Raw genomic sequence first — 27,508 nt, 5'->3', positions numbered from 1 at the left:
ATTTTGGTACTTTAGGATTGCGCCGAGCCTCTCAATTGAAATGTAAAAACAAAATCTGCATACTTACTGGATTCCAAGGCATTGAGAGCAGCGGCAGACTCAGCAGCACGAATGCTGAGGAGAGAATAAGACAAAAATTAAACATCGAACCAAGGCGAAGAAAAGAAGCTGTGCAGCTACAAAACTTGCTTGAAATACTATCAAAAGGGACCAAAATACCAAATCGACACAAAAATCAGGCCTAATTTGTTAACTTGTTATCATTACTATTGTCATCAAGAGAATCTAGACTTTTGTATCATTTCTATCGATACAAATGACCAAACTCGTACAATGATTAATCATGATTAATCAGAAACATAAAATAAAAAGGCAAAACCGTATAGCAAGGAAACTGATTTTTTAGAGGTTTATCATGATGTGGATTGCACTTATTAGGAGTCCTTGTCGTTGGCTTATGCTTTTACTCTTATCAGAAACAAATCGTTACACCCCATCCAATATTATAATCATTTTTCCAAACTTATACCAAAAATATATTCCACTACTTTAAGGCAAGTTTTATTTGGCTGTTTTTGTAACAATATTCTTTTCCTTTTAACATTTGACTTCTAATGTTTCTTAAGTTAAACCTAACACTTAAAAAAATAACGACCATAATTTATAATAATTGTCAATGTAATACAATAATTGTTTTTGATTACCAATTCTACTTGTAGATTATAGTTCCGAAAATGCATGATTTCCAACAATAAAGTTTGAAAAAATTATAAAAAAGTATAAAAAGACAGTCAAAAGACAAAATCCTTGCAGCAATTCTTGAACTCTAATATTGGTGTTTCATTGTTAAGTTTGTTGAGAAGTTTATCGGATATTTAAAAAGAAACAAAATTAACTGAATTGAATATATAAAATAAAAAATCTGAAAGATAAGCTTGAATCTTGAAAAAACTATGCATCTGTTCATGTCTGTCCCAAACGATGCAGCCTGTAATTGAATATTTTTGAGGAACACTCATAAAGGTTGCGTCAAAATAAGGCAAGACTGCCGCCATGACAATTGTCAAACGAAAAAGCTTCTTTTATTGATCTTATTTGTCATTCGGTCAATTTCCTAAATCCATAACTCGGGCTTAATGAGCCGAAAAACACAAAAAGTCAAGAAAACATTATTGCTAAATTGTGTGTTTAAAAAACAAACCTTGTGGGTATAACTGTTAAATTTGTTTAAATATGCATGAACGAAAACTTAAGCAATTAACGTACAGCTAAAATCAACTTCTCTAGCCAAGACAGCTGTTGAAAACATTACTTAATAAATCTGCATTATTTGACATTGGCGCTTAGAACTATAATTATAATCCTAATTAGCATAGCAACTGACATTTCAAGTTTTTCTCAAGTAATTATCATGCAAATAAAGGATTGACTTTCGCCAGCCTTCACCAGAGACCGTAATCGTATTCACAAGGTTCTAAAAATTTACTTACGTCTTCCCAATACCCACTCCCAGCTGATCATTTCTAAAATAAACTGCGGCTACAATGAAAACAGAATTTCAAATGAAATAAAACGGACTGTGAATGTACACTATTCAAGAAATGAAAACTATATAGAAACAACAATTTAGTCTTTTACAAAAGTTAAAATAGCTTCATTATTCAGCATCATATCTTTAAATGAAACTTTGAAATTCACCCTTTATTATCAATTTGCATTTTAACCATGTCGGTTTGTTGTAATATCTAATTTCTAGTGTATAAGCCTTGATAAAACAAGACGTTTCTTAAAGGCTTACCCTTGAATGTCCGATGGGGAAGAGGCCCAGAAACTTCCAATATCCTAAAATATACAAGTGGGAAATGAGGAATATCTCTTAAGACATGAAATACTTGAGAAATATCAATCTAAACTATCTAATTATAATTCTTTAAGTCATATCTATTTCTTGAGAAAGTGTAGAAATTTACTCTTGGTTCAGAGATTTTGTGGACTGGACAGAGACCAGCTCTATGTACAAATGACGACAAGCGCTCTCGTCTCATGTTTTATTAGGCAAAACAATATTGCTAACTTTCAATGCCCCTTTCTTCATATTAATCTTGGCAAGTTAACATTTTTACAAAGCAAAGAATCAAGTTAAATTGGTATTGATTGCTGAGAAAGATTCGTAGATAGACAATACTTTTTTAAAAATCTACTTTTGAGTTTTAACCAGCGAAACATGCAGTATACGGATAAAAATCAGTCAAAGTCGCTGAAATGGCATAATAAAAACCTTTTTTGCTACTTTATATTTGCAGGTAGAGAGAAGGAGATCAATCTTAAGCTTTATCCACCTTAAGTAAGCTAGCCTAGACCATAATCTTAAAGATATAGTACTACAGTTGAAACTCAATCGAGGCTGAATTCCATACATTCGTTTTTAGAGTTTAGACAAACCTGGAATTCGGCCTGGACATTTTCATCTACTAGTTTTATAGTTGAGCAGAGTTGCAGGCTCCACCCACGCGTTCCAGCGTTTACGAAAGCAGGCGCGTTTCTTTTCATTGAAATTCGTTATCTTAATCATTTATTGAAAAAAGGCATAACAGAACAAATAGCAAGACCCAAGAAGAGAAGATAGCGCATTATAATCTTAAAAACATACTTGTAATTTGGGTTTTCAAGCTTGTTATTCTCTGATCGCAAATAGGCACAGCAGTTCTGGAGTTTCGATTTTGGATCCAGCCAGTCGTGATTTATTATAAAGCTCTTGAAAAAAGTAAACACCAAAATTAACATCAAGAAATCATTTTATTAAAACTACTATATTACTTTAATGCCAAATACATCGATGAAAACAAAAGTTTACCATGTTAGATTAAAATACGGAAAAATGCATCTTACAAAGATTGTGGATGAAGAAATAAACAACATTATCGAAATGTTAAAACTTTCATCTCAAAAAAATTCATCCATGTCTAATCTTGACAAAGGGATGTATTTACCTCAAGCTTTCCAAAAAGAGTAACTTCGCATATTTTCTTACAATATTCAATCCCTTTGTCCACAAAAACTGCTCCAATAAATGCTACAAAAGATTGACTTAAAATCCCTATCAAATCTTACAACAATTGAAAGCACAATTGAAGGAAATAACCCAGTTATCAAAATGCATCCCATTATACTTTAAAGGTTTACTGAAAAAAAGATACCGAAAATGTTAAAGGTTTACCGAAATGTAGGATTTAGAGGTGGAAAGATTGCTTTCTAATGCGTAATAGCTGGTGGCATAATTTGCAATGCTGCATTGGGTTTTCTGCTTAAAAAGTTTCTTGCCAAAGAAAAAAAGAAACAAAATATACATTTTTACAATGGGGGGGGGGGGGGGACGGTCCTTCTTGATATTCAATATGAGAGGATCTAAAAAGATTCAGGCGTACAGTTTTAAAGACTTCAATACAATTAAATGAATCGTAAAAGACCTGCTTTACATTTACATACATTTGTCAACTCGCAAGAAATTTGCTTTCAATTGCAAAGAGTGTAATGCCTAGAGAATCCTAACGATTGTTTAGATGCCTAAAAATCTCAAGGGTCATCGTCTAAAGTTTACACCCTCCCTGCCGAGATTATAACATGACCTACTTAGTATAAAAGCAATCGGATCTCATAGACAAAGGGAACAACTTTCTTCTTGTCTGTTCTCATGTCACACTACTGCATAATAAATTCAAATTGATTTACTTGTTCAAAGAACCTACTTGCAACACACACTTTAATTTGTAACAAACACGCAGCGAAGTCCGCACACACACAACAGTTTGACAACCGAGGTTCGCACGCAAAAATGTGAGCATACACGCACAAAAATTAATTTTACCTGATACACACACATATTTGTTAATGTGCTTTAGCAAAATTTACAACTTGGAAGCACAAAAATATATATTCGCATACATATATTTATATTCGTATTTAAATTTTTGAATGTGCATTCACATTTTTTAAAACTGCATGCACAAAAATTAACCATTTTTGCCGCAATGGCGCCATAGTATGTGTGCAATTATTTCAGATCGAAAATTTGCAGTTCGTGACGCAACTGAGAAACCAAAATTCGACTTTTCAATAAAACTGTAAACCAAAAGACAGTATTACTAACAAGTTTTAAACCTGAAAACGTACCTTCAAACATATTTGCAAAGATTTTCCAGCTGTAGGTTTCCTTAGAGAATAACAAACAACTAATCACTGGTCAGTTTATTCGTTCTAAGCCTGATCATTGAAAAGATTGCATTCGGATTTTGGTAAGATTACGACATAATTTAGGATATAAGAAATATGGCAATAAATGCAGGGGGGTCTGCATAGAGAAAAAAATTCGTTTCAGAGTATTCTAAATTCGACCGAGAGATGTTTGGTAGAAACCTAACAAAAATGCCAATTGAATGATGAAACAATTCAGCTGAAAAGGGCACTGCAGGCAGGACACTAAAGACGAGACAATAAAGGTGGGGCATTGAAAGCGAAACATTGATGGTGGAACTTGAAATGTGAGATTTTGAAGGTGGGAACTGAGGCAAGACACTGAAGCCAGGACATAGAATTCAGGACCCTGAAGGAGAAACGTTGAAAGAGGGGAACTCAGGGTTGAGCACTGGATGTTTGATACAATAAGTCGGGAAACTGAAGACGGTACATTGAAAGCATGACACTGGAAGCGGGACACTAAAGGTGTGACATGAAAGGCATGGCACTCAAAGCGGGACACTGAAGGTGGAATATGAAAAGCGGACGTTGAAGGCGGAACATCGAATGTTGGAACTTGAAGGAAGTCCATTGAAGGTTGAAAACAAAAGATTAGACATAAAACTAAGAACCATCAAGGTGGAGTAGAGACACTGAAGGTGGAATACGAAACGTGGGACACCAAGGGTGGGAAATTAAAGGAAGGAAACTGAAGAAAGTGTACTGAAAACGGGATTAACATTGCAGGCCATACACTGGAGATGAGAAACTGAAAGCAATCGTGAATGGGACAGTAAATCCTAAATCGTAAAGTTGGATTTTTACTAATGCTATCAAACCAGCTATTCTGTGTCGTATGTTTCACAAGCAAAACGTAGTTTAACAAATGATCTGAATTTAACGGCTTACAGTTTCTTTTGCAAAATCAATGAATTCATCCATGCCAAGCTCTCGAAAGACAGTAGCTTGAGTCTTTGCGTTCACCAGAGAAGTACGAAGCAGCTATAAATATGAAATGTGAACAATAATCTAACACTGTTAGCCTAAAAATAATTAAAGTAATCAAAGTCGGGTAAAGAAAAAAAGATTCTTGAAACCATAAAGGCACGACCTGACATGCAAAGTAAATACAAAATACTTACAGTCAAATGTCCTTCTTGGTGGTCGGGAAAATGTCGGTACACATAGTCAGATATGATGAATTTCAGCACAGAATCTCCAAGAAACTCTAGTCTTTGGTTGTTTCCACTTTAAAATGAAGAAGAGGGGCATAGAGCATATTTTTGCAGAAGGGTTCAAAGATGATTGAAAAAAAATCATAGCCTCTAAAATGAAATCTTGATGAAGTAAAGGGTATTTACCAAGTTAGAGTATCGTCATCCGCGGCAGACCAGGTAAATGCACGAGCAAGGAGGCTGATATGGTTAAACGTTAGGCCAAGTCGATCTTCGAGTTTCAAAAGTTCCTATGGGAAACAAATTCATAAATGAAGAGAGTGAGCGTCCTTTTAAATTCTAGATTTTCACATAATTTAAATACCAAATTCAATATAATACTCATAGTAGTCTCCAACTCGGCTTTCTACATTGGCGACTAACATCCGGCGAAAGGAAACTCAAAGAAAAGTAAGTAAACGGAACAAAATAAAATACAACGAAACAAAACATAGCAAAATGGCTATTCGATTAGCACCCCTTCCAAGTCTTTCGCCACATTATTTACGTAAAATTAAAAATGGTAGATAGTTTTTCGTACGATTCGGACCAAGAAGCACACGACCGAGTTCAAAAGCTTACAACAGGATACGAAAAATGCATTCTGTGACTTCCTTCGTGATTGAGCAGGTATATAAGCAATATATTGATAAAGGCAACCTTCAGAAAGATTCCACATTTTAAGAAATAATTTGAGGATGATATTTGCAATAAAAAATCTCTTTAAGACTCTTTCTTTGCAACTTCTTTAGATCATTTCATCCTAATCGTATCGTTGATCCTTACCGTATTGGAAGTTAAGCCGAGAAAGGGATATACCAGCAAAATGATTGTAAAATCTTGTTTTTTAGAGGAAACATCTCTCTTTTTTATTTTATTGACATTTTGATGATTCTCTAAACTTATAAATTTGGAAAGCATTAAGTTTTGTTTGGCTGATTTTGATAGGCTATCTATTCAAACAACAGAATTTAACAGCGTCGTTCAAATGCAAAGGATTCCATTCGAGCAGGCAAATTATGACAAATAAAATTCAAGATTGCAAGATAAGCCATCAGTATGTTTCTGCCCACTGAACGGGCCTTTTTATTGGTATAAGCGTTGTTTATTCATCAAAAATTAAACAGAAATTAGAATCAAGGATCCGTGATGACTTGAGAGGACAAATACCACGCTTGATCGGCTTTTTAGTGATAAAAAAACTGACGCGTGTATAACTATGGTGTTGACAAATGCTAATTATCGTTGAACGATCAAGTATTTTACAGACGAAAATTGGAGAATCTTCTGCAAACGAAATATGACCTATGTAAACCAAATCTGAATTTGACCTGAGCTTACTGTAGTTTCTGGTAAAAAATCAACGTTAAATTTCCAAAATATGTAATGTGAAATAAACAAAAGCCTTTGATAGGGACTAATTGACAGGCCGTTGAATTCGGAGCCTATATAAAATTCAGATTTCACTTTCTGTTCTTCAGGTATACTCAAAATCATCCATTCTTCAGGTATACTCAAAGTCATCAATAAATCCCATTTAAATATAGCAGAAGTAATTAAACTTTACATGTGATAGACTAGGACGGTGCCAGATATAAATCAGGTCAGTGTAGTTGGGAAATGTCTAGAAATTCCAGCAAAAAACCTGACGACAAAGTAACTTCTAAAAAGTAGCATAACACATTACGAAAACACAAGGACGTAGCCGATATCAACCTGAAGTCGCGGAGACCTTTCGATCAGATGTCTGTCACTTCCGGGTGCTCTCGCCTGTAATCAACACACGATGTATCAAAATAGTACATAAACCTGGAATATCAGATTGATTTGATTAACGTACTGATTAGAAGGTAATCAATGGGTTAATTAAACTTAGAGCTTTATCCGTGTAGGGTGACTAAAGCCCAATCTCCAGTGAGAAAGAAAACTGCGAAATGCGAAAAAGTTCTCGCGAAATACGTCCTAGGCATGCGCGGTAATCTTTTGCTGGGATTTCTCGCGAAGAATTTCTCTGCGAAAAAAAGTTAAAATGAGTTTAACTTTTTCTCTTTTCGCTTGCGAAATCCTTCAACAGCCAATCATATTCCGTATTCCTTTGTCACGCTTCCAAACTTTACATTCCAATGTCGTGAGGTCAACAAAAGCATTCAATGGAATTTGTCGCGTGAAGTATTTCGCAGCGAAATTTCGCAAGACTTTTTCTCACTGGAGATTGGGCTTAACACATATTGAGCACAACGCATATTGGAAACAATGGGACTTCTTTTGAATTTCAGTTAAAACAAGAACAAATTTTCATTACTTTGCTCCAAAATAGGTTTTACATCAATTAATTAATATATCTATATATCACACCATGCCCGAACACAAAATATTATCCAGTAACTAAACAGAAATTTTGGCTGAAGCTTTGTTGATCAATTTTACCCTGGCTCCAAAATTTTATACAAAGAAGTCTGGGAGCTTTTCAAAACACGGACAGAGAAGGGAATGCTTCTCATCAGGTGCTCTACAGGATCCTCATTTGACATCAAATCAGGTTAAAATAAATCTTCTGATAATGTCAATCCATAAATATCATAGACTTTATTTGTTTCTACTCATTATGAAAACTAGCGTCAGGATTTGATCACTAGATGCCTAACTTTGCATTTATTCATATTACAACGGCCATTAAGATTGAGAAATGCGTTGTGAAAATTTAAGTAGATTGTGACTTGTGGTATTGAAAATATTACGATTGTACAAAGAAGTTAGCATTGGCAATTGTTTGCTTTCTTTATAAGCAAAATGTATTACAGGTTTTTTATTATCTTAATCTGAGGTTAGAGTTAGTCAAACGGGACTGCCTTGGTAAACTCCGAGTGTTCAGCTATTTAAAATGAGAAATGTTGATAATTTACAGCCTTTTCATTCTCCGGAAAATGATACACGAGATTTTTCAAAAAAGAATCAATATCTAAGACGTTTGAAGAAATAAGTTATAAAGACACCAAAACCATATATAAAGAATTTACTAGTTTAACATTCAGATAGTTGTGTTGTTGTCTCTTTTATAGCGTTCTTCTAACAGTTCGTAGATTAGCAAGGTACGACAAGTCAAATTTTAATTTACCTGCAATAAATGCTTCGGCGTATCCATCCAGATTCTGCCCAAATCCTAAAAAGATTTCAAACAAAGTTTATATGCATAAAAATGTAAAACACAAGTAAATCAAATAACGTTTGTATATCGAACAGAAAGGAATTAAGGAACCATTCTGCTTATAAAAGCCCTCCTTAAAAATTAGTATGATGAAAATATTTTCATGTCAACTAGAAGTAAAATGTTTTTTCAAAATATTAAGACAGGCATGCTTCCCTTGCTTTGACAAAACGTTATATACAGTTTAGAGTAGGATATAGTTTGATAGGATCATGAGGAATAAAAAAAAGAATCTTACCTCTTCTTCAAAATGAAGAAACTGCAGGAGTTTGTCTGCTTGATCGTAGCCTCCATCAAGGAATACAGCAGCTGAAATATTGGAAGAAGAGGCTAGAACATATACAAAAACTCAAATATGGTGAATGTTTCTTAAGATGAGATGAATGTTTGCTAAAAGTTTGAATATTTTAGAGTTTGAATCATTTATTACCAACAGTTATAAGTATAAATACGCCTTCCTTCTCTGCCAATATACTTTTTTACCAAGTCACTGATGATGCATTTTTAGAAATGAATTATCTAAGACAACTTAATTTCAATATAAACTCACAGAGAACTAAAGAACATGTCTGGTTTTAACTGAAAATAAATTCAAAGTACCTAGAATCGCTTCAACACAGTTTGCCAATGAATGATCCATTCGGGCCTTGGGCCAATCACTGAAAAGAAGCAACCAAAGTTTCCTAACATTCCTGGCATTTGAGGGCGTTCTGCCTTTAAGCGATGGTAGCAAAAAGCAAGGGTAACATTGGTTAGATTGTGCACCGTTCAACACTTTAAATGCTTACTACAAAAAAGGAAGTTCACCATAATTTAGAATTTTGTGGTGGAATGGTGGAATGTTTAACGCTAAGAAGAATTATTACACACTTGAAGGGATTTTCGAAAACAATTTAATGGAACTTAACAGCTTCAATAGTATTATAACTACATTTCAAGGATCATTTTGTTACAATATACTTAATGAATTAAATGTTTGCAAAATATTGTCGATACAAAGAACGAAAAACATTTTCAGCTGCGCACATTATATTGTTGGCACTTAGCTTCGATAACAAATCTGAAGAACAAAGTCTGAAATTTCACTTACGAATGTCCAAACAACATAAAGTCTTGCAGTTCCAATTTCTTAAAAGAAACAACAATATAAACAACAACACCACTTACTTCTTGCGAGTTAGGGATTTTATATTCAACAGCAAAGAATCGTCGCTTCTTGACAAAAATGACACGAAAGAATTTAACAAAAAGCACACAGACACGAAAAAGAAAACTTGCATCGCACTGATTGATTAAAATAAAATCTTTTTTGCTTAAAGCAGCATGTCTATTGAAATATCATTTTCGTTAACATAGTAGCACTGAGAGACAACAAATTATGACAGATTTTAATCAAATTCCCATTTTAATTGTTTCACAGCTTCAAATTGCTACTTACGTGTCAAAAACATCAGACTGGTTCAAATGGATGATCGAAGAAATGATTTGTCAAAACAATAAGACGAAATGTTGAGTTATGAAAGAAGAAAACAGTGACAAATATGACAGTGATGTGCATGTACAATTACAAATTAGAAAGTCAAGCCCTCAGCTGTAAACCAAAGCTGCCAAGAAATTGTAACAAAACAATAATAATTTTTTCACCACTCCCGTCATATGACAACATCTGGATGCACTTCTGGAGCAATAACTTCTTAAGAGGGGAATTGGATTCAGAAATGCGATGAAAGCGATACACGGGGCAGAATGATTCAGAACCCCAAAGAAGAAAATATAACAAAGCAAATCGTTATTCTTGCTAACCTTTGCTATTTCGGCCAGCTGTGCATTGCCAACGAGCAATGACCTGAATTTTGACAGTTCCCCTTCAGATTTGGTTCCAAATAGAAAAAACAGTCGTGAACTGCAATTGATATTGATAACTTGCTCGTAATTAATCTAGCAACGAATTTCGACAAATTTGTAAAGAATTTCGTGAGGTTAAGCTAGTAAGTTTTTACTGAATTATGCCGAAGGAGGGGGATCATGAAAGAATTATTGATAAAGAATTTGGTCTTCTGATGTTGGTATTTCTCGGAATTTTCGCAAAACATTCAGCCGAACTGATGAGAAAAATTGGCCTTGCTCGATAGATTTACCAATTGGAGAAACTGCACTAGCACAAGCTCCGTCTAGCCAGACTGATTAAAATTAACCCTAGGCAAATTATGACACTTATGTAAGAAACATCCTTGCAATTCAATATGAAAAAATTGAAAAGTCCACTAACCTCACAATGATTTCGAGAACTGAATCTCCAAGAAACTCCAACGATTCATTATGACGTAATCTAGAAAGTTAGCCAAGCGATAATTTACTGAAGAATGAATAAAAGCTTTTTGAAAGCAATGGCAAGATTTCTACTGGAGAGCGGATTTGTGCTGCAAAAGAATGAAGCACCGTCATTTAAAATCAGATGAAAACAACTTACGTATAAGTACATATTTATTAAACCGAATGATAGTGATTCACAGCCATACAAAGACAAGAGGAGTACATTGCTCATTTTCTTTTCCAGATTTTATTAGTGAGAATACAAAAACTCACGAGGACAGCTGTACTTCTGTTTCGGCTAACTTTGACATAGTTCCAGACAGATTTTCAAGACCTTTAAAGAAAATTAATTTAAAATTAATGAATTTAATCAAACCAAAAAATCTATATCGTCTAAATCTAATTTAATTTTTTAAAACGTACACACAGGGTCACAGTCAAAAGCAAAACCAGAATCATGTCTTTTCAAAAGAACAAAAATTTTTTTCCAGTCTGATTTCTCTTCCAGTTTATATTCTAAAATACAACATTCAAAATTCAACAATTGATTTTGGATAAATCTACGATGTGTGTTCATTTCAAGTAGAGTATGACAACAACAGGTCGCAGTGGAACCAGTATTGTTTGGTGGGCAAATATTCCCAATATCCGATGAAAATTCTTCAACACCCAAAAAACAGCATAAAGTGTGTCTTTTGAATTTCAAAACAGGAGGACGGTCACGAGCTGTTACCCAGAAAATTAAAAATATGGGCTGCATAGACTCATCCAGTAAATATTTCTTGTTACCGAAGTACCTGAGTCTTTCTTAAACTCATCCAGTATAACTTTTATTGATTGTCACAACATTCAAGAGCTTCATGATTTTGAATTTATATTGTAACTTTTATGAATGTCATATAACATTTAAAAATGATAGTGAATAAAGCAGCTGACCTTTTCTCTTTGAGTATTTCCTTAGGCTCTCTCCATCTCCAAGCTCTACATTCGAGAAGCCGCAGTTGAAATATGAAACGTGGATGTGACTGAATTGGGTAAGTCTCTTAGGTAACGAGACGTGATGAAGTGCAGTCTAGGGGTGAACATGCACTATGTTAGTCCCGATATATTGTGTATTTTGAACAAGTATCTTAATTAATAAATTACTGGTGCAAATTATTACTTCCACAGATGATACTGAATTCGGATGCCTGTTTGTCTAGAAGTGATATTTTATCTGACAGAACTCTAAATTGAAATAGATAAATATCAGAGTAGACTTATATATCTAAATCACCGCCCGAAATAAAAGCAAAAATTTTATACTTGTAAAAAAGAAGAATTATTTAGTTCACAATACAGGTTGCTAGTATTAAACTTTATAGCCGATTAGAAAGGGACAAATTTGAATATTTGAGCAAACACATCTGTACGCTTACGCTGTCCCATTCTCTAACAGCCAGACTTCAGGTTCACAAAAAGGAGCTGGCTGATGACAAATCTACGAAGTTAGCCTCTATAATCTACAGATAAATTTTCTTACGATGCCTCTAAAAGTTGCATAAATCTACTAAGAAATAAACGATGTTGCAGATTATATTAGGTCGTCTATTAAGATCTCGAAAAAGAAAGTACCTCCAAGAAAAGTCTGTTCTTGAACCTGTAGTTAATCTTCCTTTCGAGAAGATCAAGGCTTTTGTGATATCTTATGTGATCTGTGATTGCATATAGAAGAATTGTATGCTGCGAATTGAAAAGCAGCAAACAGGCTCTTAAATACATCAAAGCTAAACAAAAAAATTACTCACTAAGTTACCAACTGAATTGAAAATAAACGTCTTAAGTTAGAAAAAAATGGCACCTTTTGAAGCAGACAAATCACTGGAGTTACTGTCAAGAATTAATGTCAAGTGATCTGACAGGTTCATTTTTTTACAGAAGATTCTCAAAGTCTCATTAATATAGAGATGATCTACCTTAACAGTAACAGTTTAACAGAAAATGATACCCAGTATATCAGTGATATTAAAAAGGGAATAAATTATAATTTATTTACCCTTAGACAATTTATAATTTATCCAGCTGAAGACAGCAGATCTACTATATCAACCATAGAGTATATTTCCATGAAACCGTATGCAGAAATTGTATCGTCAGAATATGCAGGGATGTCATGATATCTCAATTCTTGCAACTACATAAAGAGAAATGTTTCCAGAATGCACCCACCTGGAACACGTCAGTCATTAAACCAGTTCTGTAGCAGTTTTTTGAAGAGAGCCACACTCTACTTTGACGATTCATTTTCCTGAATATTTTAGTAAAAAAAGTAAGGATTCAAGATTCAAATTGAAAATTATATTAAAAGCAATATCTCGACTGAAAAGTTAGTTCACAATAGGTCATATTAAGAGAAAATAACATCTTCTACCGGACGGACTTGTTCTTGTTCTAAATTAATAATAGACAATGTTGTAAAAAATAAAAATGTCATCACATCATTTGAGCGCATGTTATTTGTATCAGCTACAAAGGGTGTTAGTTACCTTAGGTTTATTATCTCAATTAAGAGCTTTAATCAATTAGACATTGAGTTTGATCATAAAAGTAATATTTTTACCTATTCCTCTTCATCTTTTCCATTTCTCTCTAAAAGCAAGAAAAACCATTGCTATCAAATAACAGGAATGAAGTACACAGTCGCCTATTGAAAACAAAGTGCTGAAATGCCAAGGGTCGGGCGGACTCACTGGAGCTGGCAATACTTACATAAGGCATGCCTCAAATTTAATAATTTGTCTGTTTTTCTAATATTATCTCAATATCGTGCAGGCAAGAACAGAAACTGATAGCAACGTTACCAAAACGAAACAAGGGTACCAGCGATATCAGAATCAGATTTAGGTTCGTTTGTTTGCTTTGCTGTGAATGGATGAACAGACACTTATCTATCACACCTTTATACATGCAATCTAAGCATTAAAACTTTGTCACCAAAAATATGAAGGCCAATCAAAAAGTGCTCTTTAACCTAGTGAAACTAAAATCAAATTTTAGGATACCTCTATATTTCTGAGATCCTCAAGTTGTTTTTTCACTGGCAGAACACTGGAGTGGAAGCAATAAGTACTCAGTTAAAAAAAACACAAAAATAGGTCCTCAATTTTCAAATGTACAGATATAGAATTTTAGCTAATTACATAAGGTGCTTCAAGGTTTCCTTAATATTAAACTGATATGAGAAACCTTGATTTTTCATGTCAGTTTAATAAATGATCTGATAGTGAGTCAGAACATTGGCAACAAAATTTTTTTATTACACATGGTAAATCGAATATAAAACGTCTATGGCACCAATAAGACTCTTTTCCCTTAAAGAAGGGGCCTTAAAAACGGGAGATGTTGAAGACGAGCGGTTTTTAATGAGTTGCTTAGACAATGAGGATGTATTAGCATTTACCTATCTTCATCACAAGAGTTTATCAGTTATTCCTGCCTTTCCTGACAATATAAAGCAGTAACTGAGAAAGTTTACAAGACTAGAGCTCATATGTTGTTTTTACCCTTTCGTTAAATAATGAGTCTTGAAGTTTCAAATTAATGATCATTGAAGAGTCTAAATATGGTTAAAAAGAGATGGGATGTTTGATAAAGAATACACTGTTTTACGTAAAAAAAATTGCAAGAACGTAAATTTGGAGTAATTTTAGTACGATTATTTTTACCCACCAATCTTCAACAACAAATCTTAGATTGTCTCTTTTCCGTCTCAGCTTCTCATAACTACAATAGATGAAGATGTATCTCTAAAGAGCCTGTTAAAGTTGCTTGGGTAGAAATTTCAGCCAAAAAATGAAGAAAATAATATTTACCAGAAACAAAATGGAAAGTAACTGCAGCAAAATGCAACACAACAACTTCTTCCCCATTTATTTGATCTGTTGCGAATTCTGGTGGCATCAGAAAAACGTTTCAGAGAGCAAAATCCACCAAACAGAAAAAAGGGCGAAGAAATGAAATCAGAGCCCGAAGCATTTCGTAACGCCAGAGACTGGATCTTCGTTCACACAATTCCAGAAGTGAAGTTGGAAGGTTTAACAATAAATAACAGGGTTTGAAAAAGTGCTCTTAGCACGTCATGTTAAAAAATATTTTCTGATTTAAAGGTTCTTACATTCGATTTTTTGCGGGGTCGCTTTTTGGTGTATCACCACTATAATGTAAGACTTCCGGATACCTCTAATAAGAAAAATCATTGGTATCATTTAAAAACAAATTCTTGCTTTATACAATTCAAACCTATTTTATGAAAAGGCGATTAATTCTGAGGCGGCAGCGATCTCATCACTGATTTAAAATATCGACCAGCAAAAAATCTGCATTCACGTGATTGACTGTGCAAATCCATTGATTGTTTTAATTATCAGAAAATACTATATACCATCTTTCCAAAATATAAAATTCTTGTATGACATCAAAATCTCAACTCTGCTCCACATTGCATTTTTAACGATGGCCTAGGTATGCGCAAATGTGTGCTCTCTTCAAGCAAACGTTTTACAAAGAGATATCAGGTGAACCTTTCTAAACAGCCATAAAACGAAAGAATGATTACAATCGTCAATATTTACATCGCCTTGAAAGCCCCCTGGTCTCAGCCCATCCAATCGTAAACATGCTGGTTTCTAAAGGAAAAAACAACACAATTTTTGTACATTAGACAAAACCTATTATACTATAAACAATTAAAGAACATCACGGTTTTACTATTTCTTTGAAGCAAGATTTAGGTCTTCAGTACTGTTTAAATTCAATATGCATTAATTTTGTAGTATGAAACTGGAGTTATTTCAAACTTTCAATTTGATGGCAGTAGATTTGACAATCAGAGGAGTCAAACCCATGGTATATATAATCTTTGGTACAGGCCTCCATACCGTTATTGTTCTGCCTCTTGAAAGGGTAAAAATGACAGCAAAAACTACAAATTGTCTTATTTTGAAAATGAATTATACCTTGCAAGTCAAAAACCAAAACAATAAAGATGGAATTTAAACCCACCCTTCCAGGAAAATGCACAAGGCTTTCGCGCATTGTTCTCTCTTCCTCTTCAAAAAACGATCTCCGTCTATCGAAATCCTCACGCTGAAAAGTGGAGCTCCATAAATAGCAAAAATAAAAAGAATAAGTGTACTTCGCTTCAGATGAAATTTTGTAAAATATTTTAAATCATAAGACCCGTTCAGTTAGCATCCACAAACTGCGAAATTTTCGCAGGCTGTTTCTAAAGTTACATCATGTGACACAGCTTAATCGAAATATAGTAAAATGAGAGTAAGCTGATATTGTGAATTTCAAGTTCTCCTTGAAAACATTAGGCAGCAAAATCAAAAAGCATCAGAACTTCAAATCATGAATTGCATGTTGTGCAATAGAAATGTAGACGTTGTTGGTCAAGCTTATCAAAATGGTGAACAATTTTCGCAAATTTCATATATATAAACTTAAACGTGCTTGCTTCGAAGACCTTTTCAGTTTCGAGCTGAAATAAATAGTTTCCAATGCTTTAGTGAAATAAATTTATCAAAATTCAGTCTGAATCAGCAAATGATGAAACATCGTCATGCTTCAATTTCCTTATTCCATTAATACTTTTTACGGAGTATAAAATATTTGCAATGAATAGAGAATTTACTGAAACGTAAGGTCCTTCCCTTCCCATCTTACGACATTGAAAAGGTTCTCGACATTTCCCTTTGTAGCATCCACGTTCTATTACTGAATAATTTACGGCTAGATTCAAGAACCAACTAATTGAATACTTAATCAAGTCAGAGCTAAAACCAACAATGTTTAAAATGGATGGCGCAGTGATTAGGTAATGGGGTTCGATCCCCTGCAATGATCATTCATTCGCTTACAGCGAGGACAGACACCAACTTTCTGTAATTCTAGGCATAGAAATTAGGAGGGGTAGTTACATCGAGAGGAAGGACAGCTTGATAAGCATAGCTTCTCAGAGTCCTAACAAATACATTCGGAAGCTATGTAACAGAATTCAAGGCTAAATATACAGACAGTATCGTTGGTGGTGGGGCAGGTTCAAGTATTGCCCTGGCAATGTAATTTGCTTAAAATTCCCCGCAGTAAAATTTGATATTTTTACAATGAATTATCCAACTATGAACAATCTAATTGTGTAAAACAACAACTTGCACACATGCATCGACGTAAACTCTAACTATTGTATAAAGGAAAACGTATCCTAGAAATGCTCTGACTTGCCTTGAGTAGGAGCTTGTGACTTTTCATAAGGTGTTTCAGCACATGGAGCATGGAAAGGTACCTCGGTTCTGATTCAGTTCCACTACATGTTGCTGAGCCCCCATCTGGGAACAAATGATGAATATAAAAGTAAATAATGCGAGCATAACTCAGTGGTTGGGGTCATAGACTACAGTTCCATGGGTTTGGGCCCGAGTCCCTAAGTGACCAAAATTTCATCTAGAGTGAGGGAAATCACCAGCTCTCTGAAATTCCAGATCTAGGAATCACCCGGTGCGGTCGTATCGCGGGAAGAAGCCAGGATACTGCTCGATAAGAACAGTCTCATGAAAACTACCTTCCGATGCTAGGTAGAAACAAAAACAAAGAACAAATATGAAAATTAAATACGAAATAAATTAGTATCAGAAAGTGCAAAATTAGTATCAGAAAGTGTAAAATTATTTGGTAGCTGTTGCAAAAAAACAGGTGAATATAAAATAACAAGAAGCTTAATGCTGAAATCATTGTCAAACTCGAAGCAACCAAGACAGGCACAAAATTCAACAAAGCAACCAAGACAGGTCCAAAATTTATTGGGCAGCATCTAAGCAGATTTTAGTCTGAAAATGACCAATTCCTTTAGAAACTTGAGGCTGACGTAAAAAACAAAGTTGCTGATAAAAAACGTATAATTTTCAATATTTCATTTGAATAATGACCTCTCTGCTAGGCTAATAGAAATGGCACTGTTTTGAAGGCTTTGTAGATAATCTATTATTTAATTTGGTATCTATTTAAGTCTTGCCCCATATTATACCTGCGTGGCGCATATGACATTCTAAAAGGGCTTTATTAGTGTTTAATAGCATTACTATACTATTTCTATGCCACTTAACAGCCGCAATTTCAAGCAAAGGTGCAACTACAACAAGATAACAAATGCCATACCTTTAGTGAGAATGAATCGTGGCATAAAATGAAATATTCTGCAGCTGTCTCTTTTACCTTGAAAGCAAAAATTCATTGGAAGTTAATTTATTCAGAGAAATATCTTACCTTAAGTAAGCCATACAAATAACTATGATAAGAGTAGAGAAGAGTTTGCCACTGTGATTATGTATCTCATTGAACCTCGGAGCGTTCTGTTATCGGACAAACACCATGAGTGAGCCTGCCGGGTTCGAAATTAATCGTTTGTCTCAGTGAGATAATTTGGTAGCACAAAAATGATATTCTTGAAATCAGGTCTAAGATTAGTCTCAAAGACAACATATAATACACCCGACGAGTTTTAAATTAGTTATTGTTGCTATTTTTCCAAGTAAACTTTTCTTATTTCATAATTCAGTCTTGTGTACAAGCCCTCTGTAACACTGTCTATTTAATATTCAACATTTTCAATAGGCAAACGGCACTGATTGGCCAAACTCAACAGTCACATGCTCGCGTTTCTGATTGGCCTATTTCGATCCACAACTGGGTGTATATATTTCCTAGCGTAGAGTTTTCGATCTATGTTCTGACAATTTATACTCTGAAGAGTGTCGGATGAAAAGCTTAAGTATGACACACAATGTTTGGTTTTTCAAAGCCATAATTCACTAAACTCTTGGTGCTTTTAATTCTTCATCCATTCTTTAGCAGCTTCAACAATAATCATCAAAAAGTCAATTTCAACAAAACGTATTTACAAATTTCACTTTTAGATGTTTGCCAATATCATCAGGCAAGCAAACTGAAAACATGACAAAAAACACTTTTTGCTTTAAAATCATGGCATATGAAAATTGAAAATGGAAAGCTGAAGTCAAGACCTGGTGTTTTCCTTTTCAGTTTATTTCAACAGTTTTGTGAAAATAAGATGCAGACCAGAAGGACCATGTGATAAAAAGGGTTTAGCGAGTTCAATTGCAAATAATTTTAAAGGAATAAATGGTCTGATAATTGCCGCTTGAAAGCTTGTTTTGGTACAGGGAAACAAACAGGTAAATTTTCTTGCATGATTAGAGTTTGGAATCGAGGCCCAGATTAATTACTCCTAGCTCTCACTGATCTTTCTAGTAACTTCTTCATTTAAAATGGCAACAAACAAAAGGTTGGCAGCAAAACAGAAAAAAACAAATGGGTATTGACATCCTAAACCAAAACAAGTTTACTTCACGCGGACGGCAGCCACTAAATGCAAAAACAATATGCAACCAGCAAGTAATAATATTGCGCATAAATTTCAAGCGTTCTGCTGGATTATTAGCATGGAAACGAGATCACATAACAGGCTTTTTAGCTGCATTTAACAGATCATTTATTCCTTTAGAACAATGGGATGGTTACAGGCTAGTTAACCTGTCCTTCCATAGAACACAAGAAAAAAATAAATGAATTCATTGTCATTTCCTCGCTGTCACTGTGGATCCTATCGCTAGAAAGAGCCAATTTTTCATACTTACAAAAATAAAATATTAGATTTAGTAAGAAACAGATGAACATGACGGATATCAACATAGAAAAAATGACGTAACTAATACTGTTTCGCTCAACACTTAAGCTGGGTCTGAGCATGAGATTTCCGCATGCAATTAAAAATTTATGTCGGCGAAATGATTAAATAACATCAGAAAGTAAAAACTAAATTAGGTGGAAATGAAACTGAAATTCATCTGGATAATCTCGTTTTTTGCTTTTTGAACTAGTTGCTTAGAAAAGTAAATTTATTAATTGGATGGAGTATTCGCTACAAGAACTGCCCAAATGATAAGCAAGTTCTAAATATGAAATTGAAGGTTTTTGCCATATGAAGGCTCTACAGCTAACTTTAAAACGCTTGAACTAGGAAAAATTGCGAAAATAAGAGATATGGTGTCCTCATATTAAAGCAATTAAAAATGGCCGCCTAGATATAAATACAAAATCTCAACATACCACTTATGTTCCAATCCGAGATTTCAAAATACTCTTCAAAAACCAATTTATGAAATAGTTCGAGGTCTTTGATGCAGAATTTCTGATTTAAAAATATAACATACTTATATGGTCAATTAAAACCTTTGAAGTTAAGAAATTTTGACATCATACATGCGAATATTAAACATTAATTTTTTTTTTCAAACTTAGAGAAATAGTCGTCTGTTTAATTTAAGAACATTCAAGATAAACATATTTTCACAATGACGTTTTAGTTTAAGGTTTTGGATCTGGTAATGAATAAAAACAATATGTTTTTATACCTTAGATGAAAATTTAATAGCACTTCAATTCTGAAGCAACGCTGGGTGATTAATAACAAGAAAGACTGGCTGAGTCGCGTTGAATAAAAATTTTCAACAGCGCTTGAGTACACTATAAATACAATAAGACATCATGACAACATCCCTCAAATAAACACAATCATTTTGGAAGTATTTCCCCTCCCTGCTTTTCTCCCGCTTTTAAGTACTTTAAGGATAAGTTTAAAAACCTCAGCTATAAGAACCTGCTGGCCAGACCGAGTATTCTGTCTGTAAACATAAAAAAATTGTGGCCAAGAAATGTTTAGTGACCAGTCAAAACAATGCCTAGTCACAAACTATAGCTTAGCTTCATCAAGTGCTAATTTGTGTGAATTTGTTAATTGGAAAAAAGCCGGAACTTTCTCTCACCTTAGGAATGTTCTCTGAATGAAGTGTAATACTGTATAGTCTCTTAAAATAAGTGAATGAACATTTTGGTACCTAAGTGAAAGAAAGAACTTTATTCACATGTCCAGTAATACACAAATAGCTCGAAGAGGCGGGGAAAATATCAATGATTGGATGGTGTAGTGCGGTTTGGACGGAAAATGGAAAAGAATGTTTCCACCTGTCAGTTTTCACTTCCTTTGGGGCCTTTCTTGCAAAGGACTAAGTTATATTAATGACGCTTCGCTAATATAAACAAGCCTTCTTTCTCCTTCCTCGGTCATTATTCTTTGATAAGAAGATTTAAATCTGGGAGAAGCGAGAAACGCCAGGAGAGAATTTGAGCAAAATGTTTAAAGAAAGAAAAGGAAAGTTCCACACGGGGATATATTGCTATGAAAAGTGCAGGGGGCCCTCGCAAAAATTTAACTAAAAACAAGAGCAAAAGTAGAAGAGGATTTTAACCCTTTGAGCCACCCCAAGGTCTACAACTCTCGCTGCCTGTGACCAGTGACCAGAAACACTTTTGTGGCTAAAAAGACTAAAAATCTATGATATCGGTCAAATCAATGACTCGCGTCTATTTGATAAATATTAAAAACTTATATAGCAACAGAAATACCTGCTAAGAATTTAAAATATTCAGTATAACAGATACCCAGACAAAAGAAAATGATTTTTCAATACCCTTTCAAGCAAGCAGTGTGTCAACAGAAGGAAGCCATCAAACTCGTAAATATCTCCACGATGACAAATTTCTGTTGGAAATCTTGCCTAAAATAATTAAATAAACGTTAATGATCATTACTGATTCATGTAATAATACTGAAATAATCGGTATCACTTCAGAAGCAAAAACTATGGTAAGTGATAGTTAACGGTGTTAAAAGGTTGAGAACAGTGGTAAACGGTAGTAAAATGTGATTATAAGTAAATATTATTCAAAATATGTCTTTGGTACTACAAACTTACAAAACAACACGAAATTATACCAAAATAACATGTCTTTCCCTTCCTACCATATTCATCTACAAACCTTATTGCGCAAGTATCATAAACCCTTAATTTAAGGGATTATCAAAAAGCGGCCGATTCAACATTAAACAAAATAGCAACTAGAACCTTTCTAAAAGTTGCTGGTATTTATTAAAGGGTCAAATATGACAGAATTTGCTAGGGAGGCCTGGCACCTGAAAACTTATCGTAAGACGTCCGCATATTAAACATTTATCCAAGATTCTTCAATATTCGTAATATTTTGACAAATTAGTTTACTCTTTTAAAGGATTAATTTCTGGGTTTAATGACAAAATATTACATGGTTTTCGATCCCGACACATAAGCCCCAAAGGACATTCTTTTGAGGTCGTTAACACAGGGGGCTGAAAATGCACAATCCAGGCAAGGCTCCTTTGATGCAGACAAAGATAGCATTTGGCCCCACCCCTCTTTCTTACGCTTTTTGTAGTTCCTCCCAGCTGCGCTGCCTTCCTTTTTACGAGTGCTGCTTACGTATTCATAAAATAATCCAAAAATACTTTCAAAGCTACAGCGATAGGCAAGAGCTTGTCAGCAGACTCAATACAGACTTAAAATTCTGAAAATCTATGTTTATAACAACCTGAATTATGATTCAAAATTGACTCTGAATAATCTCCAAAATGCAAACATCTTACTCTGACACCTTGCAAAACTGAAGGAGATTTGATAATTCATCTAACTCTGATCCTGATTACCCAGTTTGGTCCAGCTGCGTGGGTTGCAAAACAACGTTTTACTGCAGCAAAAATCAAGAAATCTTGCGTGAAGTTTGCATATGCAGATGTGCTGGAGATATACCAGGTTCATCAGACCTTAAGCCAATCAGCAAAAATATATATCCTGAACATAAACACTAAGACTGCTATTATGCTGATTTTCATAATTGTATAGGATCGAGAAAACCACCCCCTGCTGCTGTCTGATGTAAATTTCGTTTTTCTTGTTCCGGCACAGTATTGCTTCAAACGTGCCAATGAGCACCCCCTGCTGCATGAGTGCCTTCTTCCAATAAATTGTATTTATAACGGGACTGCGTATAACATAAAGTTGATTCGACAAAAGTGTTCTGTAGATGCGAACTGATAAAATCCTTAACTGAATCTTTTTTGGGTCGGGTCGGGTCGGGTCGGGTCGGGTCGGGTCGGGTCGGGTCGGGTCGGGTCGGATCGGATCGGATCGGATCGGATCGGATCGGATCGGATCGGATCGGATCGGATCTTCTTTGGTCATTCAAAATATTTCAACCAGCCACAACAACAATGTTACGTCAAACGTTCATATCCATTAAAATTGACTTTGACAAGTAGCGCATTCATTGCGCAGGCCTGGTATTGTTCCATAATAGGGCCAAATGCATGCAAAGATATTACCTAAACTCATACCCAAAATCGAAGTGGAGTTTCATAAGCGCTTTAAACACGGACAAATCAAGGATATTGTCAAATCAAGGATATTAAGACAGATAAGCAAATGCTACTTAGGGAAACGGTGAGCAATTATCTTTAGAACAGCCTTCTCATTCTCGAACTTTGGCAGCTACCAACCCAGAAATCTAACTATAGCATATTCAGCAGCTGTTTGTCTTCTCTCCTTATGACGGAGCTAATGTTGAATTTCTTGCTTGGTTCCTGCCCATTTGGATGTTTGGGAATGCAACTTTTGAATTTCTTCAATAATTTGCCTTTGTTTGGATCAGCATTACCTGATATGGCTGGTACCATAATTTTAGCATTCTGCTGACGCTTTCCCTTTTTATCAAACTAAGTAGCTTTAAAAGCATTAATTGTCAACTAGACCTGTTAGAAAAATATTTTTCTAGAAACTTTTGGGTCTCCTGTCAGCTGCAGACCAAAAACATTTGAGAAAGAGAATGGCACAATCGATTGTTTTTTTCAATAGGCGAAGCGTCGAGTCGATTTTCTTTAAAAATTTACTGGGTTCAACAGAACTTGACAACGTTAAACATATATTGCCTTTGGTGTATAAAGCAGGACAGTTCTACGAAGCAGACGGTTCTATACACCAAAAACGAGTACAGCTCTGCCTATATGTCATCGTGTACTTTATGACAGCCGTCAAAAAGTAATGTTTATCATCGTAAAATTGTTACACACAAGATGTCACTTGAGCATCTGCGTGCACGGAAGTATTTTCTAGTAATCATGGAAGTTTGACAATTCAAATCGTGTTAATGGAATTTTACCACACAATCAATGACTACAAGAAACATTTTGTTATCATATACGTTATGGCACTGAAATTAAGTTTCCCAGTTTTGGTTTACAAATAAACTATAACGATGTTACCTTGAAGTTGATATCTGGGTTCACAGAGATGCGATAACAGTACAGTGTGTCTTCATTGTTTGTTGATGGTTCACAGCGTGGTACTGACTGGAAAGTAGGAAGCAAAATTGGAATGTTACAGTATTTGTGCCAATGTCCCTTCTCGTGGATATGGGCATGAAAAAACAATGACATGCCAACAATCATTGAAGCAAGGGAGGGAGTGCTGAGGAGACTTCGCACAATAATATAATTCAAAAAGTGTACTTAAAGCCATACAATAAATCATCTTGCTCTTAGTTTTAAGCATGTTGAGCGCCAAAAAGTTTATAGGCAATCCCCCGTCCCATAATATTCTCAACGGTCCCTGGGCTATGCACAGGGAAAGGGTCAAAACTAGAACGATAAATCTACAGAGGCCATGTAAAAAGTGTTGACAGAGCATCTATACCTGCATAACAAAGTAAGATCTATTGTTAAAAATTGATAAACAACATTTTTCTTCTCTGTGCCCTTTCTCTAGCACATTTGAAGCTTCAGACGCAGCCACAGATGGAATCAGGCTTGTAAAACCTATGGAAAGCCTTTTGCGATAAATAGGTTTATTACACATTGAGGTGGAAAAGTATTTATTTTCGAGCTTGATAAACTTGGGTTTAAAATCATTTTCAAGATTATAATACTGGGTATACTTAGTTGAATATTGCATAAGAAGAATACCTCAAATAAACGGTAGAATATTCACTCAAATAAATCCACGTAGAACCTCTAAATTATTGCTGAGATGATAAAATAATTAGCATGCTTTAATAAATTCTACCATTTAATCAAAACTTCTTATGGTCAGAGCGAAAAGATCTGCGATAGATCTGTTTTTTCCATTTGCAATAAGCAAGGTGCAGCTGCACTTTAAAGCTACAGGGGAAAGACCTAGTAGGAGACAGACCTGTTGGAAAACAATTAGGACTCGTCAATGTGAGTACTAAACAAAGACTAAAAAGAAAGTCGGAAGACCGCCAACTACGTGGATAAAATTGATAGAAAAAGACTTAACACTGATCAACATACAACTAAACATTGAGGCAAATCCTGCTGAAAAAACATTAAAAGTCCTACGAGAGATAACAGCAAACAGAGCTAAATTAAGACGAATTGTAAAATACATAATGGCGGAGAACCGCTGACCATGTATTTTAGTTAGTAGTAATGTGAGCACTGTATGTTTTCATAATATTTGGCAAATTATCTGATTTTGAAAAATGATTACAAAGCCCTTTGTTTGTAGGTTCAAGTAACAACTATGACGTTAGTATGTTTTAAATTGTTTGTTTCATTAAAAGCCAATTTAAATTTTTTAACGCAAAAAATTTTATTCTCTTAGTGGTTAATTGCAACAGCTCTCTAAATTTTATTACATCAAAAAGTATTTGATAGCATCCAATCTGAGATACCAGTCTCCTTACCCGTACTCCTTAGTTAGATTCATTTGAGCGAATTATTAGTAAATTAAGGTACCGTTCTAGTCATATGGATACTGGAATATTGGTGAATTAATGAATTACGGAAAGAGCTCCACTTCATAAATCAACCCCGCGCCACCCCTTCTACCTGAATGAACACAATTTTTGGTACGCTGATTTAAGCTGTGCTGATGTCTTTCATTAAAATGTGTTCAATTCACAGCTATAAAACCTACACTTTATCACCATAGCTGGTTCAAAACATGCTACATGATTTTAAAGAATACACCAGTAAAGCGAACTATTCTCTGGATTCCGATAAAGTTAATTGCATCTGGACTCAACAGTACTTTAAGGTATTTGTCTCCTGGCCAATGAACACCACTTGCAAAGACAGTTACCAAATAAAGACAGACAGTTACCAAATAAAGACAGACAGTTACCAAATAAAGACAGACAGTTACCAATTTATCCAACTCTGGACATCTGAATGTGACTTACTCCTGTTGGGCCCAAGCAAATGAAAGGGATTTGTTAATTAAAACTGAGCATTTTCTACAGCCCAAAAAATGCAAGGCTACCAGCAGTGTGCTTATTTTTAAAGGGAGTGGATAGTTTCTGATGGTTGCTTGCTTACATGTTGTTAATTGAGACTGCTTATCGAATAAAAAAGGATACATTGTTGTCTTTCAAGTATGTTTAGACTTTTTTAAAGCCTAATAGATATTTTGACTTAGCGCTAAAACTTACAGGCACTTCGTGTATTTTCAGTTGTTGAATTCAGTAGTATCCAAGATTGAAACATATTCTTTCCATTTTACTTATAATATCAGTTTGTTGCATAAAGAAAATTCCTTGTCTTGTGCCCATGCCTAATTACTGCTCAAAAATCACTGTGGCAATTCAGTCTTTAACTAGAGAATGGCTTTTGAAATCGACTATAAATAAATTGTTTAAGCCATGCCCAAATCCTGCCTTTCTTAACTGTTTTTTTAATGAAGTCTACAAAAAGGTTACAGGTGCTATCTGCAGTCAGGATAAACACATTTTTGGACTCTGCTCAAAAACAGTAAAAAAACTTTTGAAATCAACAGTAATATAAGCATAAAGTGAAGAAAGATTGGAAAGACTGCTAAATGATCTCAACACCGAAGGAAAGAAAGATGGAATGAGAATGAACAAAAAGAAAACGAAAATCATGTGCAATGGAGTCGCAAAAAGACAGAAAAGAGGAATATCAGTGGACGGAGAACAGCAAGAAGAGGTTGATGAATACAAGTACCTTGGAAGACTATTGACACCAGAAAATGAGATGGCGAAATAAATTGATCAGATGATAACATCAGGGTGGAGACGGTTTGGGCAGTACAGTACCTTCCTGAAAGACCAGAAGATGCCTATATGCTTAAAAAGAAAGATCTTGGACACTGTAATACTACCAGCGATGACATATGGAGCAGAGACATGGTCACTCACGAAACATCAGAGAGAGCTGGCAGCCTGTGGACTCATGTGGCACAAGATCGAAGAGCGTGGAGACAGCTGTGGAGGCCACCCGCCAGCAGTGACGTGAACAGGCTGAGATGATGATGATGATGATGATGATAAGCATAAAGATTACTGTTCTAGACTTTTAGAAACTTGAAGATGGCACGCAATAGCGGAAACATGGCATACTGAAGTACATTTCTTCCGACACTCCCGAAAGTAAGCTTAAAATTAATATCCAAAGTAACGTGAGAGTAAGAAAACGCGTTTGGTTCGTTCTTTTGTTTTTTTTACCAATCAGTGGCCGCTTACCTCTCACCTAAATAAAATGTCCAAGAGAGAAAACGAACTCTTTCAGTCCACACAAAAA

At 34.8% G+C, this 27,508-nt stretch overlaps 1 protein-coding gene across 11 annotated transcripts in view; it reads right to left on the bottom strand.

Annotated features, from left to right (window-relative positions):
• Positions 1 to 27,508, bottom strand: part of LOC135694165 (ribonuclease 3-like) — a 43,252-nt gene that overhangs the window by 8,931 nt on the left and 6,813 nt on the right. For 10 of the 11 annotated variants that reach the window (XM_089111080.1, XM_089111071.1, XM_089111074.1 and 7 more), the window contains exons 5-36: positions 24,212 to 24,298; positions 21,552 to 21,638; positions 20,847 to 20,918; positions 20,131 to 20,212; positions 18,160 to 18,216; positions 17,230 to 17,333; positions 16,006 to 16,089; positions 15,576 to 15,629; positions 15,119 to 15,183; positions 14,674 to 14,727; positions 14,007 to 14,052; positions 13,565 to 13,593; positions 13,174 to 13,252; positions 12,580 to 12,687; positions 11,902 to 12,037; positions 11,239 to 11,299; positions 10,922 to 10,981; positions 10,456 to 10,555; positions 9,743 to 9,780; positions 9,253 to 9,311; positions 8,891 to 8,961; positions 8,563 to 8,607; positions 7,164 to 7,217; positions 5,595 to 5,698; positions 5,376 to 5,481; positions 5,143 to 5,235; positions 4,171 to 4,210; positions 2,991 to 3,073; positions 2,651 to 2,754; positions 1,799 to 1,842; positions 1,491 to 1,539; positions 68 to 114 (exon numbers count right to left, since the gene is read on the bottom strand). In XM_089111080.1, the coding sequence (XP_088967206.1) occupies positions 68 to 114; positions 1,491 to 1,539; positions 1,799 to 1,842; positions 2,651 to 2,754; positions 2,991 to 3,073; positions 4,171 to 4,210; positions 5,143 to 5,235; positions 5,376 to 5,481; positions 5,595 to 5,698; positions 7,164 to 7,217; positions 8,563 to 8,607; positions 8,891 to 8,961; positions 9,253 to 9,311; positions 9,743 to 9,780; positions 10,456 to 10,555; positions 10,922 to 10,981; positions 11,239 to 11,299; positions 11,902 to 12,037; positions 12,580 to 12,687; positions 13,174 to 13,252; positions 13,565 to 13,593; positions 14,007 to 14,052; positions 14,674 to 14,727; positions 15,119 to 15,183; positions 15,576 to 15,629; positions 16,006 to 16,089; positions 17,230 to 17,333; positions 18,160 to 18,216; positions 20,131 to 20,212; positions 20,847 to 20,918; positions 21,552 to 21,638; positions 24,212 to 24,298 (2,302 nt within the window). Of the gene's footprint in view, positions 1 to 67; positions 115 to 1,490; positions 1,540 to 1,798; positions 1,843 to 2,650; positions 2,755 to 2,990; positions 3,074 to 4,170; positions 4,211 to 5,142; positions 5,236 to 5,375; positions 5,482 to 5,594; positions 5,699 to 7,163; positions 7,218 to 8,562; positions 8,608 to 8,890; positions 8,962 to 9,252; positions 9,312 to 9,742; positions 9,781 to 10,455; positions 10,556 to 10,921; positions 10,982 to 11,238; positions 11,300 to 11,901; positions 12,038 to 12,579; positions 12,688 to 13,173; positions 13,253 to 13,564; positions 13,594 to 14,006; positions 14,053 to 14,673; positions 14,728 to 15,118; positions 15,184 to 15,575; positions 15,630 to 16,005; positions 16,090 to 17,229; positions 17,334 to 18,159; positions 18,217 to 20,130; positions 20,213 to 20,846; positions 20,919 to 21,551; positions 21,639 to 24,211; positions 24,299 to 27,508 lie in introns of those variants that run through there. The other variant, XM_089111081.1, reaches the window with a different exon arrangement.

This window comes from Rhopilema esculentum, chromosome 11 (assembly GCF_057945365.1).
Source record: "Rhopilema esculentum isolate cy_ngs chromosome 11, ASM5794536v1, whole genome shotgun sequence".
Classification (NCBI taxonomy): Eukaryota; Metazoa; Cnidaria; class Scyphozoa; order Rhizostomeae; family Rhizostomatidae; genus Rhopilema; species Rhopilema esculentum.
This window is presented reverse-complemented; position numbering and strand designations above follow the sequence as displayed.